This window comes from Symphodus melops (genome assembly GCF_947650265.1).
Source record: "Symphodus melops genome assembly, contig: scaffold_89, whole genome shotgun sequence".
Taxonomy (NCBI): domain Eukaryota; kingdom Metazoa; phylum Chordata; class Actinopteri; order Labriformes; family Labridae; genus Symphodus; species Symphodus melops.
The window spans coordinates 105,001-124,219 of record NW_027636428.1 but is presented as its reverse complement, the minus strand read 5'-3'; the positions used below and the strand labels follow the sequence as shown (position 1 = coordinate 124,219).

General features: G+C 38.8%; 1 protein-coding gene across 1 annotated transcript in view; it reads left to right on the top strand.

Moving 5' to 3' along the window:
• Positions 1–7,107: 7,107 nt before the first annotated feature.
• The window catches only part of iqgap1 (IQ motif containing GTPase activating protein 1), a gene marked incomplete at its 5' end in the record, with an annotated part of 25,139 nt that continues 13,027 nt past the window's right edge, over positions 7,108–19,219 (top strand). The window contains 10 exons of the mRNA XM_079373348.1: positions 7,108–7,290; positions 13,015–13,105; positions 13,232–13,399; positions 13,927–14,069; positions 14,144–14,314; positions 17,940–18,023; positions 18,108–18,179; positions 18,417–18,486; positions 18,734–19,098; positions 19,208–19,219. The exon at positions 19,208–19,219 is cut by the window's right edge and continues 152 nt beyond it. Of these exons, the coding sequence (XP_079229474.1) occupies positions 7,108–7,290; positions 13,015–13,105; positions 13,232–13,399; positions 13,927–14,069; positions 14,144–14,314; positions 17,940–18,023; positions 18,108–18,179; positions 18,417–18,486; positions 18,734–19,098; positions 19,208–19,219 (1,359 nt within the window). The remainder of the gene's footprint in view (positions 7,291–13,014; positions 13,106–13,231; positions 13,400–13,926; positions 14,070–14,143; positions 14,315–17,939; positions 18,024–18,107; positions 18,180–18,416; positions 18,487–18,733; positions 19,099–19,207) is intronic.

Genomic DNA, 19,219 nt, shown 5'->3' with positions numbered 1-19,219 from the left:
GTGTGTTTGTTAACATGACATCATAATATAACGATCACATGACGTGTGTGTTTGTTAACATGACATCATAATATAACGATCACATGACGTGTTTGTTAACAACATGACATCATAATATAACGATCACATGACGTGTTTGTTAACATGACATCATAATATAACGATCACATGACGTGTTTGTTAACATGACATCATAATATAACGATCACATGACGTGTTTGTTAACATGACATCATAATATAACGATCACATGACGTGTTTGTTAACATGACATCATAATATAACGATCACATGACGTGTTTGTTAACATGACATCATAATATAACGATCACATGACGTGTTTGTTAACATGACATCATAATATAACGATCACATGACGTGTGTGTTTGTTAACATTACATCATAATATAACGATCACATGACGTGTGTGTTTGTTAACATGACATCATAATATAACTATCACATGACGTGTGTGTTTGTTAACAACATGACATCATAATATAACGATCACATGACGTGTGTGTTTGTTAACAACATGACATCATAATATAACGATCACATGACGTGTGTGTTTGTTAACATGACATCATAATATAACTATCACATGACGTGTGTGTTTGTTAACAACATGACATCATAATATAACGATCACATGACGTGTGTGTTTGTTAACAACATGACATCATAATATAACGATCACATGACGTGTGTGTTTGTTAACATGACATCATAATATAACGATCACATGACGTGTGTGTTTGTTAACAACATGACATCATAATATAACGATCACATGACGTGTGTGTTTGTTAACATGACATCATAATATAACTATCACATGACGTGTGTGTTTGTTAACAACATGACATCATAATATAACGATCACATGACGTGTTTGTTAACAACATGACATCATAATATTATGATCACATGACGTGTGTGTTTGTTAACAACATGACATCATAATATAACGATCACATGACGTGTGTGTTTGTTAACAACATGACATCATAATATTACGATCACATGACGTGTGTGTTTGTTAACATTACATCATAATATAACGATCACATGACGTGTGTGTTTGTTAACAACATGACATCATAATATTACGATCACATGACGTGTGTGTTTGTTAACATGACATCATAATATTACGATCACATGACGTGTGTGTTTGTTAACATGACATCATAATATAACGATCACATGACGTGTTTGTTAACAACATGACATCATAATATTACGATCACATGACGTGTTTGTTAACATTACATCATAATATTATGATCACATGACGTGTTTGTTAACATTACATCATAATATTACGATCACATGACGTGTTTGTTAACATTACATCATAATATAACGATCACATGACGTGTTTGTTAACATTACATCATAATATTACGATCACATGACGTGTGTGTTAACATGACATCATAATATTATGATCACATGACGTGTGTGTTAACATGACATCATAATATAACGATCACATGACGTGTTTGTTAACAACATTACATCATAATATAACGATCACATGACGTGTGTGTTAACATGACATCATAATATAACGATCACATGACGTGTGTGTTAACATGACATCATAATATTATGATCACATGACGTGTGTGTTTGTTAACATGACATCATAATATTACGATCACATGACGTGTTTGTTAACAACATTACATCATAATATTACGATCACATGACGTGTTTGTTAACATGACATCATAATATAACGATCACATGACGTGTTTGTTAACATGACATCATAATATAACGATCACATGACGTGTTTGTTAACAACATTACATCATAATATTACGATCACATGACGTGTTTGTTAACATGACATCATAATATAACGATCACATGACGTGTTTGTTAACATGACATCATAATATAACGATCACATGACGTGTTTGTTAACAACATTACATCATAATATTACGATCACATGACGTGTTTGTTAACATTACATCATAATATTATGATCACATGACGTGTGTGTTAACATGACATCATAATATAACGATCACATGACGTGTGTGTTTGTTAACATGACATCATAATATTACGATCACATGACGTGTGTGTTTGTTAACATTACATCATAATATAACGATCACATGACGTGTTTGTTAACAACATTACATCATAATATTACGATCACATGACGTGTGTGTTTGTTAACATGACATCATAATATTACGATCACATGACGTGTGTGTTTGTTAACATGACATCATAATATTACGATCACATGACGTGTGTGTTTGTTAACATGACATCATAATATAACGATCACATGACGTGTTTGTTAACATGACATCATAATATAATGATCACATGACGTGTGTGTTTGTTAACATGACATCATAATATAACGATCACATGACGTGTTTGTTAACAACATTACATCATAATATAATGATCACATGACGTGTGTGTTTGTTAACATGACATCATAATATAACGATCACATGACGTGTTTGTTAACAACATTACATCATAATATTACGATCACATGACGTGTTTGTTAACAACATTACATCATAATATAATGATCACATGACGTGTGTGTTTGTTAACATGACATCATAATATAACGATCACATGACGTGTGTGTTTGTTAACATTACATCATAATATAACGATCACATGACGTGTTTGTTAACAACATTACATCATAATATAATGATCACATGACGTGTGTGTTTGTTAACATGACATCATAATATAATGATCACATGACGTGTTTGTTAACAACATTACATCATAATATAATGATCACATGACGTGTGTGTTTGTTAACATGACATCATAATATAACGATCACATGACGTGTTTGTTAACAACATTACATCATAATATAATGATCACATGACGTGTGTGTTTGTTAACAACATTACATCATAATATAACGATCACATGACGTGTTTGTTAACAACATTACATCATAATATAACGATCACATGACGTGTGTGTTTGTTAACATTACATCATAATATAACGATCACATGACGTGTTTGTTAACAACATTACATCATAATATAACGATCACATGACGTGTTTGTTAACAACATTACATCATAATATAACGATCACATGACGTGTTTGTTAACATGACATCATAATATTACGATCACATGACGTGTGTGTTTGTTAACATTACATCATAATATAACGATCACATGACGTGTTTGTTAACAACATTACATCATAATATTACGATCACATGACGTGTTTGTTAACAACATTACATCATAATATTACGATCACATGACGTGTGTGTTTGTTAACATGACATCATAATATTACGATCACATGACGTGTGTGTTTGTTAACATGACATCATAATATTACGATCACATGACGTGTGTGTTTGTTAACATGACATCATAATATAACGATCACATGACGTGTTTGTTAACAACATTACATCATAATATAATGATCACATGACGTGTGTGTTTGTTAACATGACATCATAATATAACGATCACATGACGTGTGTGTTTGTTAACATGACATCATAATATAATGATCACATGACGTGTGTGTTTGTTAACATGACATCATAATATAACGATCACATGACGTGTTTGTTAACAACATTACATCATAATATAATGATCACATGACGTGTGTGTTTGTTAACATGACATCATAATATAACGATCACATGACGTGTTTGTTAACAACATTACATCATAATATTACGATCACATGACGTGTTTGTTAACAACATTACATCATAATATAACGATCACATGACGTGTTTGTTAACAACATTACATCATAATATAACGATCACATGACGTGTTTGTTAACATGACATCATAATATTACGATCACATGACGTGTGTGTTTGTTAACATGACATCATAATATAACGATCACATGACGTGTTTGTTAACAACATTACATCATAATATAACGATCACATGACGTGTGTGTTTGTTAACATGACATCATAATATTACGATCACATGACGTGTGTGTTTGTTAACATGACATCATAATATAACGATCACATGACGTGTTTGTTAACAACATGACATCATAATATTACGATCACATGACGTGTTTGTTAACATTACATCATAATATTATGATCACATGACGTGTTTGTTAACATTACATCATAATATTACGATCACATGACGTGTGTGTTAACATGACATCATAATATTATGATCACATGACGTGTGTGTTAACATGACATCATAATATAACGATCACATGACGTGTTTGTTAACAACATTACATCATAATATAACGATCACATGACGTGTGTGTTAACATGACATCATAATATAACGATCACATGACGTGTGTGTTAACATGACATCATAATATTATGATCACATGACGTGTGTGTTTGTTAACATGACATCATAATATTACGATCACATGACGTGTTTGTTAACAACATTACATCATAATATAACGATCACATGACGTGTTTGTTAACATGACATCATAATATAACGATCACATGACGTGTTTGTTAACAACATTACATCATAATATTACGATCACATGACGTGTTTGTTAACATGACATCATAATATAACGATCACATGACGTGTTTGTTAACATGACATCATAATATAACGATCACATGACGTGTTTGTTAACAACATTACATCATAATATTACGATCACATGACGTGTTTGTTAACATTACATCATAATATTATGATCACATGACGTGTGTGTTAACATGACATCATAATATAACGATCACATGACGTGTGTGTTTGTTAACATGACATCATAATATTACGATCACATGACGTGTGTGTTTGTTAACATTACATCATAATATAACGATCACATGACGTGTTTGTTAACAACATTACATCATAATATTACGATCACATGACGTGTGTGTTTGTTAACATGACATCATAATATTACGATCACATGACGTGTGTGTTTGTTAACATGACATCATAATATTACGATCACATGACGTGTGTGTTTGTTAACATGACATCATAATATAACGATCACATGACGTGTTTGTTAACATGACATCATAATATAACGATCACATGACGTGTTTGTTAACAACATTACATCATAATATAATGATCACATGACGTGTGTGTTTGTTAACATGACATCATAATATAACGATCACATGACGTGTTTGTTAACAACATTACATCATAATATTACGATCACATGACGTGTTTGTTAACATGACATCATAATATAATGATCACATGACGTGTGTGTTTGTTAACATGACATCATAATATAACGATCACATGACGTGTGTGTTTGTTAACATTACATCATAATATAACGATCACATGACGTGTTTGTTAACAACATTACATCATAATATAATGATCACATGACGTGTGTGTTTGTTAACATGACATCATAATATAATGATCACATGACGTGTTTGTTAACAACATTACATCATAATATAATGATCACATGACGTGTGTGTTTGTTAACATGACATCATAATATAACGATCACATGACGTGTTTGTTAACAACATTACATCATAATATAATGATCACATGACGTGTGTGTTTGTTAACAACATTACATCATAATATAACGATCACATGACGTGTTTGTTAACAACATTACATCATAATATAACGATCACATGACGTGTTTGTTAACAACATTACATCATAATATAACGATCACATGACGTGTTTGTTAACATGACATCATAATATTACGATCACATGACGTGTGTGTTTGTTAACATTACATCATAATATAACGATCACATGACGTGTTTGTTAACAACATTACATCATAATATTACGATCACATGACGTGTTTGTTAACAACATTACATCATAATATTACGATCACATGACGTGTGTGTTTGTTAACATGACATCATAATATTACGATCACATGACGTGTGTGTTTGTTAACATGACATCATAATATTACGATCACATGACGTGTGTGTTTGTTAACATGACATCATAATATAACGATCACATGACGTGTTTGTTAACAACATTACATCATAATATAATGATCACATGACGTGTGTGTTTGTTAACATGACATCATAATATAACGATCACATGACGTGTTTGTTAACAACATTACATCATAATATTACGATCACATGACGTGTTTGTTAACAACATTACATCATAATATAACGATCACATGACGTGTTTGTTAACAACATTACATCATAATATAACGATCACATGACGTGTTTGTTAACAACATTACATCATAATATTACGATCACATGACGTGTTTGTTAACATGACATCATAATATTACGATCACATGACGTGTGTGTTTGTTAACATGACATCATAATATAACGATCACATGACGTGTTTGTTAACAACATTACATCATAATATAACGATCACATGACGTGTGTGTTTGTTAACATTACATCATAATATAACGATCACATGACGTGTTTGTTAACATGACATCATAATATTACGATCACATGACGTGTGTGTTTGTTAACATGACATCATAATATAATGATCACATGACGTGTTTGTTAACAACATGACATCATAATATAACGATCACATGACGTGTGTGTTTGTTAACATGACATCATAATATAACGATCACATGACGTGTTTGTTAACAACATGACATCATAATATAATGATCACATGACGTGTTTGTTAACAACATTACATCATAATATTACGATCACATGACGTGTTTGTTAACAACATTACATCATAATATTACGATCACATGACGTGTTTGTTAACAACATTACATCATAATATTACGATCACATGACGTGTGTGTTTGTTAACAACATGACATCATAATATAACGATCACATGACGTGTGTGTTTGTTAACATGACATCATAATATAACGATCACATGACGTGTTTGTTAACAACATGACATCATAATATAATGATCACATGACGTGTTTGTTAACAACATTACATCATAATATAACGATCACATGACGTGTTTGTTAACAACATTACATCATAATATTACGATCACATGACGTGTTTGTTAACAACATTAGATCATAATATTACGATCACATGACGTGTTTGTTAACAACATTACATCATAATATTACGATCACATGACGTGTGTGTTTGCAGGTATCGCTGCTATCGGCCTGATCAATGAGGCTCTGGATGAAGGAGACCCCATGAAGACACTCAACATGCTACAGAACGCGTCCGCCAAACTCACTGATGTCGACCCAGCTGTGGCTCAGCACTACCACGACATCCTGCTGGAGGCCCGCCGCGAGAAAGCTCATGTATGTAACACACAATGTACACACAAAATACACACAATGTGTACACAAAATACACACAATGTGTACACAAAATACACACAATGTGTACACAAAATACACACAATGTGTACACAAAATACACACAATGTACACACAATGTGTACACAAAATACACACAATGTACACACAAAATACACACAATGTGTACACAAAATACACACAATGTGTACACAAAATACACACAATGTACACACAAAATACACACAATGTACACACAAAATACACACAATGTGTACACAAAATACACACAATGTGTACACAAAATACACACAATGTGTACACAAAATACACACAATGTGTACACACAAAATACACACAATGTGTACACACAAAATACACACAATGTGTACACAAAATACACACAATGTGTACACACAAAATACACACAATGTGTACACACAAAATACACACAATGTGTACACACAAAATATACACAATGTGTACACAAAATACACACAATGTGTACACACAAAATATACACAATGTGTACACAAAATACACACAATGTGTACACAATCTATGACAACAGTAAGACTCAAACGCTCACAATCAGGATGCATGGTGACTCAGGGACGCCTCAGCTAACAAGCTATCCTACGAGCTGCTAGAGCTGCGGGTCAGTCCTCGGTTCTATTACTCTGAGACCGGTCTGCTGCCTCTGACCCAGTTCACCATGTAGTCCTCCTACCCACACTCTCTGAACTTGGCCTCTCAGGATCTGTCCTCTGCTGGTTCCTCCCTCTCCAGGAGATCCTTTAGAGGGTCTGGGAAGGGAGAGGTGTCCAAAGCGCACAGTTTATCCACAGGGGGTCCCAAGGGTCAGGGGGTCCCAAGGGTCAGGGGGTCCCAAGGGTCAGGGGGTCCCAAGGGACAGGGGGTCCCAAGGGTCAGTGCTTGGTCCCCTTCTCTTCCTCATATACACAAGCTCACTGTGTTCAGTAATTCCCCCTCATGGCTCACCTCTGCTATGCTGACCATAGCCAGGTAACCCCATAGGTCTAACCCTAACCCAGGTAGAATCTCATCATGCCTCGCTGATATCTCTGAACCTTCAACCTTTCAAACACTGAGCTCCTTGTCGTCCCATCCAGTCCCTCCCTCTGTGCAACCACAGATCAATATCCAGCTTGGTCTAACCAACCTCATGCCCACAAAGTCTGCAGGAACTGAGGTGTCCTGACTGATGACCAGCTAACATTTAAGGTTCAAGTGGCCTCGACTCATCATGTAGAATTATAAAATATCAGGAAGAGCATGTTTGTTTTTGTCTCCGTCCACTGACTCCACTATCTACAGAGACACTGAAGGGACAAAATAAATACAGAGACACTGAGGACCACTATCTACAGAGAGACTGAAGGGACAAAATAAATACAGAGACACTGAGGACCACTATCTACAGAGAGACTGAAGGGACAAAATAAATACAGAGACACTGAGGACCACTATCTACAGAGAGACTGAAGGGACAAAATAAATACAGAGAGACACTGAGGACCACTATCTACAGAGAGACTGAAGGGACAAAATAAATACAGAGACACTGAGGACCACTATCTACAGAGAGACTGAAGGGACAAAATAAATACAGAGACACTGAGGACCACTATCTACAGAGACACTGAGGACCACTATCTACAGAGACACTGAGGACCACTATCTACAGAGACACTGAGGACCACTATCTACAGAGACACTGAAGGGACAAAATAAATACAGAGACACTGAGGACCACTATCTACAGAGACACTGAGGACCACTATCTACAGAGACTGAAGGGACAAAATAAATACAGAGACACTGAGGACCACTATCTACAGAGAGACTGAAGGGACAAAATAAATACAGAGACACTGAGGACCACTATCTACAGAGACACTGAGGACCACTATCTACAGAGAGACTGAAGGGACAAAATAAATACAGAGACACTGAGGACCACTACCTACAGAGACACTGAAGGGACAAAATAAATACAGAGACACTGAGGACCACTATCTACAGAGACACTGAGGACCACTATCTACAGAGACACTGAAGGGACAAAATAAATACAGAGACACTGAGGACCACTATCTACAGAGACACTGAGGACCACTATCTACAGAGACACTGAGGACCACTATCTACAGAGACACTGAAGGGACTAAATAAATACAGAGACACTGAGGACCACTATCTACAGAGAGACTGAAGGGACAAAATAAATACAGAGACACTGAGGACCACTATCTACAGAGAGACTGAAGGGACAAAATAAATACAGAGACACTGAGGACCACTATCTACAGAGAGACTGAAGGGACAAAATAAATACAGAGACACTGAGGACCACTATCTACAGAGAGACTGAAGGGACAAAATAAATACAGAGACACTGAGGACCACTATCTACAGAGACACTGAGGACCACTATCTACAGAGACACTGAGGACCACTATCTACAGAGACACTGAGGACCACTATCTACAGAGACACTGAAGGGACAAAATAAATACAGAGACACTGAGGACCACTATCTACAGAGAGACTGAAGGGACAAAATAAATACAGAGACACTGAGGACCACTATCTACAGAGACACTGAGGACCACTATCTACAGAGAGACTGAAGGGACAAAATAAATACAGAGACACTGAGGACCACTATCTACAGAGACACTGAGGACCACTACCTACAGAGACACTGAAGGGACAAAATAAATACAGAGACACTGAGGACCACTATCTACAGAGACACTGAGGACCACTATCTACAGAGACACTGAAGGGACAAAATAAATACAGAGACACTGAGGACCACTATCTACAGAGACACTGAGGACCACTATCTACAGAGACACTGAGGACCACTATCTACAGAGACACTGAGGACCACTATCTACAGAGACACTGAGGACCACTATCTACAGAGACACTGAGGACCACTATCTACAGAGACACTGAGGACCACTATCTACAGAGAGACTGAAGGGACAAAATAAATACAGAGACACACTGAGGACCACTATCTACAGAGAGACTGAAGGGACAAAATAAATACAGAGACACTGAGGACCACTATCTACAGAGAGACTGAAGGGACAAAATAAATACAGAGAGACACTGAGGACCACTATCTACAGAGAGACTGAAGGGACAAAATAAAAGGAGGTTACTGAATGCATTCATTTCAGGCCTGAGATTAACTAGTTAATTCTGACTGACCTTGAACGCATCATGAGAGAACTATAAAGACATTAGAGGAGAGAAAACTTTCTGCAGATTTCACAGACGCAGGAAACACGTCGCCTCGGTCGTCTGCTTCCATAAAAGGGCAAAAAAGCTACCACAACACACACACACACACACACACTGTCCTTGTTTTTGGCGGTGAGGTAATGACAGGAAGTAGTTACAGCAGCTGAATGTGGAGACACACCTACAGGTCTGAGTTTAACATGAACAGTAATGTTTATTTATTTTGAGCTCGTTTGTTCTTCTCATCCGTTTTCTAGAGAAAGCCTCTTTCTTCTTCTGCAGCTCAAATCGGCCTTTCAGAGGGAGGGGGCGTGTCCTGCAGGAACAGGAAGTGTTTATATGCATATAAAGCTTTGATATTCAGGGTGACATCATGATTCAGCCTCGGTCCTGATTGCTCTAAGCTGCAGTGAGGTTAAAGCTGAGTCTGTTTCAGGTGATCATAGGTTGTCACGGTAACAACACGGCATGTTATTTGAGCCTGTGGTTCAGTGTGTGAATGACTTCTGTGTGTCGCTTCATTAACTCTGCAGAATCACAACAGGCGGTCAGAAACAGACGGGCAGCTAGCCATCACCTTACAGGCCTGTGTAAACATCAGAGTCTGCACACACTCCATGACACACTGCGCACACACACACACCGAACATTCTCCAAACCCAGCAGTCATTGTCCGAAGTCGGGATAGTCCTCGAGGAAGTGTGGTTAACTTTCTGATCATTCCAGGGTTTGCCGAGGTTAGTGATGAACAATGTCCAACGATACTTTCTAAACGGGTCTGGAGGGCGAGGGTCAGCTGGAGGGTCGGCTGGAGGGTCGGCTGGAGGGTCAGCTGGAGGGTCGGCTGGAGGGTCGGCTGGAGGGTCGGCTGGAGGGTCGGCTGGAGGGTCAGCTGGAGGGTCTCTCTTCAGCCGTCTGATTTAGACGGCTAACCCTAAGCCAAAGTTTTAAAGACAGTTTGTTGAAACTTGAATTTCCCAATAAAGTATCTATCCATCTGGATGTGGGGTTAGGGTTAGATCTATCCATCTGGATGTGGGGTTAGGGTTAGATCTATCCATCTGGATGTGGGGTTAGGGTTAGATCTATCCATCTGGATGTGGGGTTGGGGTTAGATCTATCCATCTGGATGTGGGGTTGGGGTTAGATCTATCCATCTGGATGTGGGGTTGGGGTTAGATCTATCCATCTGGATGTGGGGTGGATCTCTTTTTTCTTTTTTTCAAAGTAAGTCAGGAAATCTGAAGCTGATTGGTTTTCCTGACAGACTTTTACCAGCTGTTACAGGCAGATAGAAAGAAACCATCAGATTACAGCTGATTGACCAGCGTGTCATTACGAGCTGAGTGTAACTGTCCTGCTGATCTGTGATTGGTCGATACAGCTTCAAACCCTAACCAGAACACTTTCATACAACATTCTCCTGATAGACCTTTTTAAAACCTAGACCCCTTATACAGACCTTTTTAAAACCTAGACCCCTTATACAGACCTTTTTAAAACCTAGACCCCTTATACAGACCTTTTTAAAACCTAGACCCCTGGTACAGACCTTTTTAAAACCTAGACCCCTTATACAGACCTTTTTAAAACCTAGACCCCTTATACAGACCTTTTTAAAACCTAGACCCCTTATACAGACCTTTTTAAAACCTAGACCCCTGGTACAGACCTTTTTAAAACCTAGACCCCTTATACAGACCTTTTTAAAACCTAGACCCCTGGTACAGACCTTTTTTAGACTCCTGGTACAGAGTGGACCTTTTTAAAACCTAGACCCCTGGTACAGACCTTTTTTAGACTCCTGGTACAGAGTGGACCTTTTTAAAACCTAGACCCCTGGTAGACCTTTTTTAGACTCCTGGGTACAGACCTTTTTTAGACTCCTGGGTACAGAGTCGACCTTTTTAAAACCTAGACCCCTGGTAGACCTTTTTTAGACTCCTGGTACAGAGTGGACCTTTTTAAAACCTAGACCCCTGGTAGACCTTTTTTAGACTCCTGGTACAGAGTGGACCTTTTTAAGTAGAAGCAAAAACAATGAGTCTTCTTGTTCTTTGAAAGTTTTACTTTATGAACTCGTGGTTCAACAGGAAGTTATAAAAAAACAGACGAATAACGAATTCAGCTTTCACTTCTTGTTTCCATAATGTGTTATTAACTACAGCTAGCAACACACACATACACACACACACACATATACACACACACACCACACCCTGTCTGCAGTGACTAAACACACACACACACACACTGCTTCTTTCTTTTCCCCTGAAGGACCATAAAGGGCGGGACACATGGAGAACATGGAGGTTCAGGGTTCCTGTTTCAGAAGCCTTCATAAGACAGACAGATGGCGCCCTCTGTGTTCAGTCTGGTGTAACTACACCTCAAAATAACAAGTCTGAAACATCTAATCCTTAACATCCCTGTCCTGTTCTTCAGGAGACTCAGGATCCGTCAGCTGTTCTGTGGTTGGATGAAATCCAGAACGCCATCCTGAGAGCCAATCAGGACACACAGGAGGCGCTGCAGTGTAAGAGCTCACACTCATTACATTCTTATACATAACAATATGTTTGTATATTACACATTTATAAAGTTAGATCATATGCTAAGAAAAGAGAGACAAGTCAAACTTAACAAACACTCTGTCTCTCAGTTTCTCAGTCCATCCAGGCTGTTAATGAGGCTGTGGACTCAGGTGATCAGGCTCAGACTCTGCTGGCTCTGCGTAACCCGGCAACAGGACTGTACGGGGTCACCTCGGAGTGTGCACAAAACTACCAGGAGGACCTGTCGAAAATCAGACAAGACAAGATGAGAGACGGTGAGAATGAATGGTTCTATAGACCTGTCTGTCTGTCTCTGTCTGTCTCTGTCTGTCTGTCTCTGTCTCTGACCTGTCTGTCTGTCTGTCTCTGACCTGTCTGTCTCTGTCTCTGACCTGTCTGTCTGTCTGTCTGTCTGTCTGTCTGTCTGTCTGTCTGTCTGTCTGTCTGTCTGTCTCTGACCTGTCTGTCTGTCTGTCTGTCTGTCTGTCTGTCTGTCTGTCTGTCTGTCTGTCTGTCTGTCTGTCTGTCTGTCTGTCTGTCTGTCTGTCTGTCTGTCTGTCTGTCTGTCTCTGACCTGTCTGTCTGTCTGTCTCTGACCTGTCTGTCTCTGACCTGTCTGTCTGTCTCTGACCTGTCTGTCTCTGACCTGTCTGTCTCTGACCTGTCTGTCTGTCTGTCTCTGACCTGTCTGTCTCTGACCTGTCTGTCTGTCTGTCTGTCTCTGACCTGTCTGTCTGTCTGTCTCTGACCTGTCTGTCTCTGACCTGTCTGTCTGTCTGTCTCTGACCTGTCTGTCTCTCAGGTGATAACGGCAGTGAGTGGGTGAAGCATTGGGTGAAGGGCGGACACAACTATTATTTTAACCTGAACACCAGGGAGGGGACGTGGGCGGAGCCTGAGGGCTTTGTCCAGAACAACACGCAGCTTAACAAAGAGGACATCCAGGTGAGTGTCAGTGTAACGATAACACACTTTTATTTAATCAACCAATCAGTTGATCAACAGTCCTGTCTTTTCAGTCAGTGGTCTCCGGGGTAACGACGGCATACAACCGAGAGCAGCTTTGGCTGGCCAATGAGAGTCTCATCACTAAGCTGCAGGCCCGTTGCCGTGGTTACTTGGTGAGAAAGAGTCTAAAGGAGCGGATGGACTTCCTGAACTCCCAGGACCCAGCTGTTACCTGCATACAGGTGAGATATATCCAAATAGAGGTAGATTAACCTGAGTAGACAATTCTGTATTTAACACTTCTTTAAAGGGACAGGTCTGTGTCTTTAAAGGGACAGGTCTGTGTCTTTAAAGGGACAGGTCTGTGTCTTTAAAGGGACAGGTCTGTGTCTTTAAAGAGACAGGTCTGTGTCTTTAAAGGGACAGGTCTGTGTCTTTAAAGAGACAGGTCTGTGTCTTTAAAGGGACAGGTCTGTGTCTTTAAAGGGACAGGTCTGTGTCTTTAAAGAGACAGGTCTGTGTCTTTAAAGAGACAGCTATCTGTCTTTAAAGGGACAGGTCTGTGTCTTTAAAGAGACAGCTATCTGTCTTTAAAGGGACAGGTCTGTGTCTTTAAAGAGACAGGTCTGTGTCTTTAAAGAGACAGCTATCTGTCTTTAAAGAGACAGCTATCTGTCTTTAAAGGGACAGGTCTGTGTCTTTAAAGAGACAGCTATCTGTCTTTAAAGGGACAGGTCTGTGTCTTTAAAGGGACAGGTCTGTGTCTTTAAAGAGACAGGTCTGTCTTTAAAGAGACAGCTATCTGTCTTTAAAGGGACAGGTCTGTGTCTTTAAAGGGACAGGTCTGTGTCTTTAAAGAGACAGCTATCTGTCTTTAAAGGGACAGGTCTGTGTCTTTAAAGGGACAGGTCTGTGTCTTTAAAGGGACAGGTCTGTGTCTTTAAAGAGACAGGTCTGTGTCTTTAAAGAGACAGCTATCTGTCTTTAAAGGGACATGTCTGTGTCTTTAAAGGGACAGCTATCTGTCTTTAAAGAGACAGCTATCTGTCTTTAAAGGGACAGGTCTGTGTCTTTAAAGGGACAGGTCTGTGTCTTTAAAGGGACAGGTCTGTGTCTTTAAAGAGACAGCTATCTGTCTTTAAAGGGACAGGTCTGTGTCTTTAAAGAGACAGCTATCTGTCTTTAAAGGGACAGGTCTGTGTCTTTAAAGGGACAGGTCTGTGTCTTTAAAGAGACAGGTCTGTGTCTTTAAAGAGACAGCTATCTGTCTTTAAAGGGACAGTTATCTGTCTTTAAAGGGACAGGTCTGTGTCTTTAAAGAGACAGCTATCTGTCTTTAAAGGGACAGGTCTGTGTCTTTAAAGAGACAGGTCTGTGTCTTTAAAGAGACAGCTATCTGTCTTTAAAGGGACAGGTCTGTGTCTTTAAAGAGACAGCTATCTGTCTTTAAAGGGACAGTTATCTGTCTTTAAAGGGACAGGTCTGTGTCTTTAAAGGGACAGGTCTGTGTCTTTAAAGGGACAGCTATCTGTCTTTAAAGGGACAGGTCTGTGTCTTTAAAGGGACAGGTCTGTGTCTTTAAAGGGACAGGTCTGTGTCTTTAAAGAGACAGGTCTGTGTCTTTAAAGGGACAGCTATCTGTCTTTAAAGAGACAGCTATCTGTCTTTAAAGGGACAGGTCTGTGTCTTTAAAGAGACAGGTCTGTGTCTTTAAAGAGACAGCTATCTGTCTTTAAAGGGACAGGTCTGTGTCTTTAAAGGGACAGGTCTGTGTCTTTAAAGAGACAGCTATCTGTCTTTAAAGGGACAGGTCTGTGTCTTTAAAGAGACAGGTCTGTGTCTTTAAAGAGACAGCTATCTGTCTTTAAAGGGACAGGTCTGTGTCTTTAAAGAGACAGCTATCTGTCTTTAAAGGGACAGGTCTGTGTCTTTAAAGAGACAGGTCTGTGTCTTTAAAGAGACAGCTATCTGTCTTTAAAGGGACAGGTCTGTGTCTTTAAAGAGACAGCTATCTGTCTTTAAAGGGACAGGTCTGTGTCTTTAAAGAGACAGGTCTGTGTCTTTAAAGAGACAGCTATCTGTCTTTAAAGGGACAGGTCTGTGTCTTTAAAGAGACAGCTATCTGTCTTTAAAGGGACAGGTCTGTGTCTTTAAAGGGACAGGTCTGTGTCTTTAAAGAGACAGCTATCTGTCTTTAAAGGGACAGGTCTGTGTCTTTAAAGGGACAGGTCTGTGTCTTTAAAGAGACAGCTATCTGTCTTTAAAGGGACAGGTCTGTGTCTTTAAAGGGACAGGTCTGTGTCTTTAAAGAGACAGCTATCTGTCTTTAAAGGGACAGGTCTGTGTCTTTAAACAGACAGCTATCTGTCTTTAAAGGGACAGGTCTGTGTCTTTAAAGGGACAGGTCTGTGTCTTTAAAGAGACAGGTCTGTGTCTTTAAAGAGACAGCTATCTGTCTTTAAAGGGACAGTTATCTGTCTTTAAAGGGACAGGTTTGTGTCTTTAAAGAGACAGCTATCTGTCTTTAAAGGGACAGGTCTGTGTCTTTAAAGGGACAGTTATCTGTCTTTAAAGGGACAGCTATCTGTCTTTAAAGGGACAGGTCTGTGTCTTTAAAGAGACAGGTCTGTGTCTTTAAAGAGACAGCTATCTGTCTTTAAAGGGACAGGTCTGTGTCTTTAAAGGGACAGTTATCTGTCTTTAAAGGGACAGGTCTGTGTCTTTAAAGAGACAGTTATCTGTCTTTAAAGGGACAGTTATCTGTCTTTAAAGGGACAGGTCTGTGTCTTTAAAGAGACAGTTATCTGTCTTTAAAGGGACAGTTATCTGTCTTTAAAGGGACAGCTATCTGTCTTTAAAGGGACAGTTATCTGTCTTTAAAGGGACAGTTATCTGTCTTTAAAGGGACAGCTATCTGTCTTTAAAGGGACAGGTCTGTGTCTTTAAAGGGACAGTTATCTGTCTTTAAAGGGACAGCTATCTGTCTTTAAAGGGACAGGTCTGTGTCTTTAAAGGGACAGCTATCTGTCTTTAAAGGGACAGGTCTGTGTCTTTAAAGGGACAGTTATCTGTCTTTAAAGGGACAGGTCTGTGTCTTTAAAGGGACAGCTATCTGTCTTTAAAGGGACAGGTCTGTGTCTTTAAAGGGACAGCTATCTGTCTTTAAAGGGACAGCTATCTGTCTTTAAGGGTGTTTTGTGTGATGTTGTTTTCGGCTCTGTTTGTCTTAAACCAAAGTCAATAATAATAATAATAATAATAATAATAATAATAATAATAATAATAATAATAATAATTATTATTATTATTATTATTATTATTAATAATATTAATAATAATAATAATTATTATTATTATTATTATTAATAATATTAATTATTAATAATATTAATAATAATAATAATAATAATAATTATTATTATTATTATTATTATTATTATTATTAGTATTAATAATTAATTATTATTATTATTATATATCAGTCCTTTCTGGCACCTTCAGTTGACTCTTATCTGCAGAGATGTTTGGCCGAGCTTCCGTGCACTCCTGCCGACCTCGCCTGAAAGTGTCCATGACACAGAACTTCCAGAGTGTCCTTATGAGTGTCCAACATAATGTAGAGATGAACTTGATTTGATCAATAAGCCTTTTAATCAGTCAAAGAAGGAAACAGCTCTGAGTGCAGGATGAGTCATCAGACATTTAAAACACAGTTATAAATAAACGCTGGATCAAAACCAGGAACATGTGCGTTTCATTTTGTGATGTACTAAAGACGATAGACTACAAGTACACACAGACTGTCCCTTTAATCTGTGTGTGTGTGTGTGTGTGTGTGTGTGTGTGTGTGTGTGTGTGTGTGTTCAGGCTCACTGGAAAGGACACAAACAGAGGAAGAAGTTTAAAGATCGTAAACAGTACCTGAGAGATCACAGTGACGAGGCTGTGAAGGTAAAAGCTTCAATCTTTTCAATCGTGTATATTGTAGTTTGTTGTATGGAGGATGTTTATACTCTGATTATGGTTGTGTCTCAGATTCAAAGCATGGTCCGGATGCACCAGGCTCGTAAGAAGTACAAAGACCGTCTGAAATACTTCCAGGATCACGTGAGTCTGAAACCTTTAATCAGTGGCAGATTCTTCAGAAACCACCTGAAATCCAATCAGTGTTTTAAATAACGGACATAAATCCTGCCTGACATTAACGGTGTCCTGGGGCCGCGACTTCCTGTCCCAGCTGTCTCAGAGACTGATGACTCACTTAAAGCTTGGACGTGTAGATTCCTCTGGTCCTGTTTCTAATAAACTCTATCGATCAGCTGATTGATTTTTGTTTTACTGCAGATCAATGAGGTGGTGAAAATTCAGGCTTTCATCAGAGCCAACAAGGCCAGGGACGACTACAAGACGCTCAGTAAGTGACAACTGTCCCCATCATGTCTTCAACATGGCCCATAATGTTTTTAACTGTCCTCATCATGTCCTAAATTGTCCTGGTCATGTCTCTAAACGCCCTCATTATGTCTCTTATTTATCCCATAATGTCTCTAAATGTCCCTGTCATGTCCTTAACGGTCCTCATCTTGTCTCATGTAAAGTCTGTAAAGGTCAGTATGTTACGAAAAGTTCTTAAATAGCTCAAAATATCTTTGATCGTCCAGTCAGTGCTGAGGACCCTCCAATGGCGGTGGTCAGAAAGTTTGTCCACCTGTTGGACCACAGTGACCAGGACTTCCAGGAGGAGCTGGAGCTGATGCGTCTCCGGGAGGAGGTGGTGACCAATATCCGGTCCAACCAGCAGCTGGAGAATGACCTGAACCTGATGGACATCAAGATTGGACTGCTGGTGAAGAATAAGATCACGCTGCAGGAAGTTGTCTCACACAGCAAGAAGCTGACGAAGAAGAACAAGGGACAGCTGTCCAACATGATGATGATGAACAAGCAGAGGGGGGGCCTGAAGGCGCTCAGCAAGGAGAAGAGGCTCAAACTAGAAGCTTATCAGTACCTCTTCTACCTGTTACAGGTAACAGGGACTCTAAGGAGATGAAGACACTGCTGCTGTCTGAGAGTGAATCATTTCTCCTTTTGTTTTTAACACTGTAAATAAATAATTAAATTCCTGCTTCCTGTAGACCAACCCCACG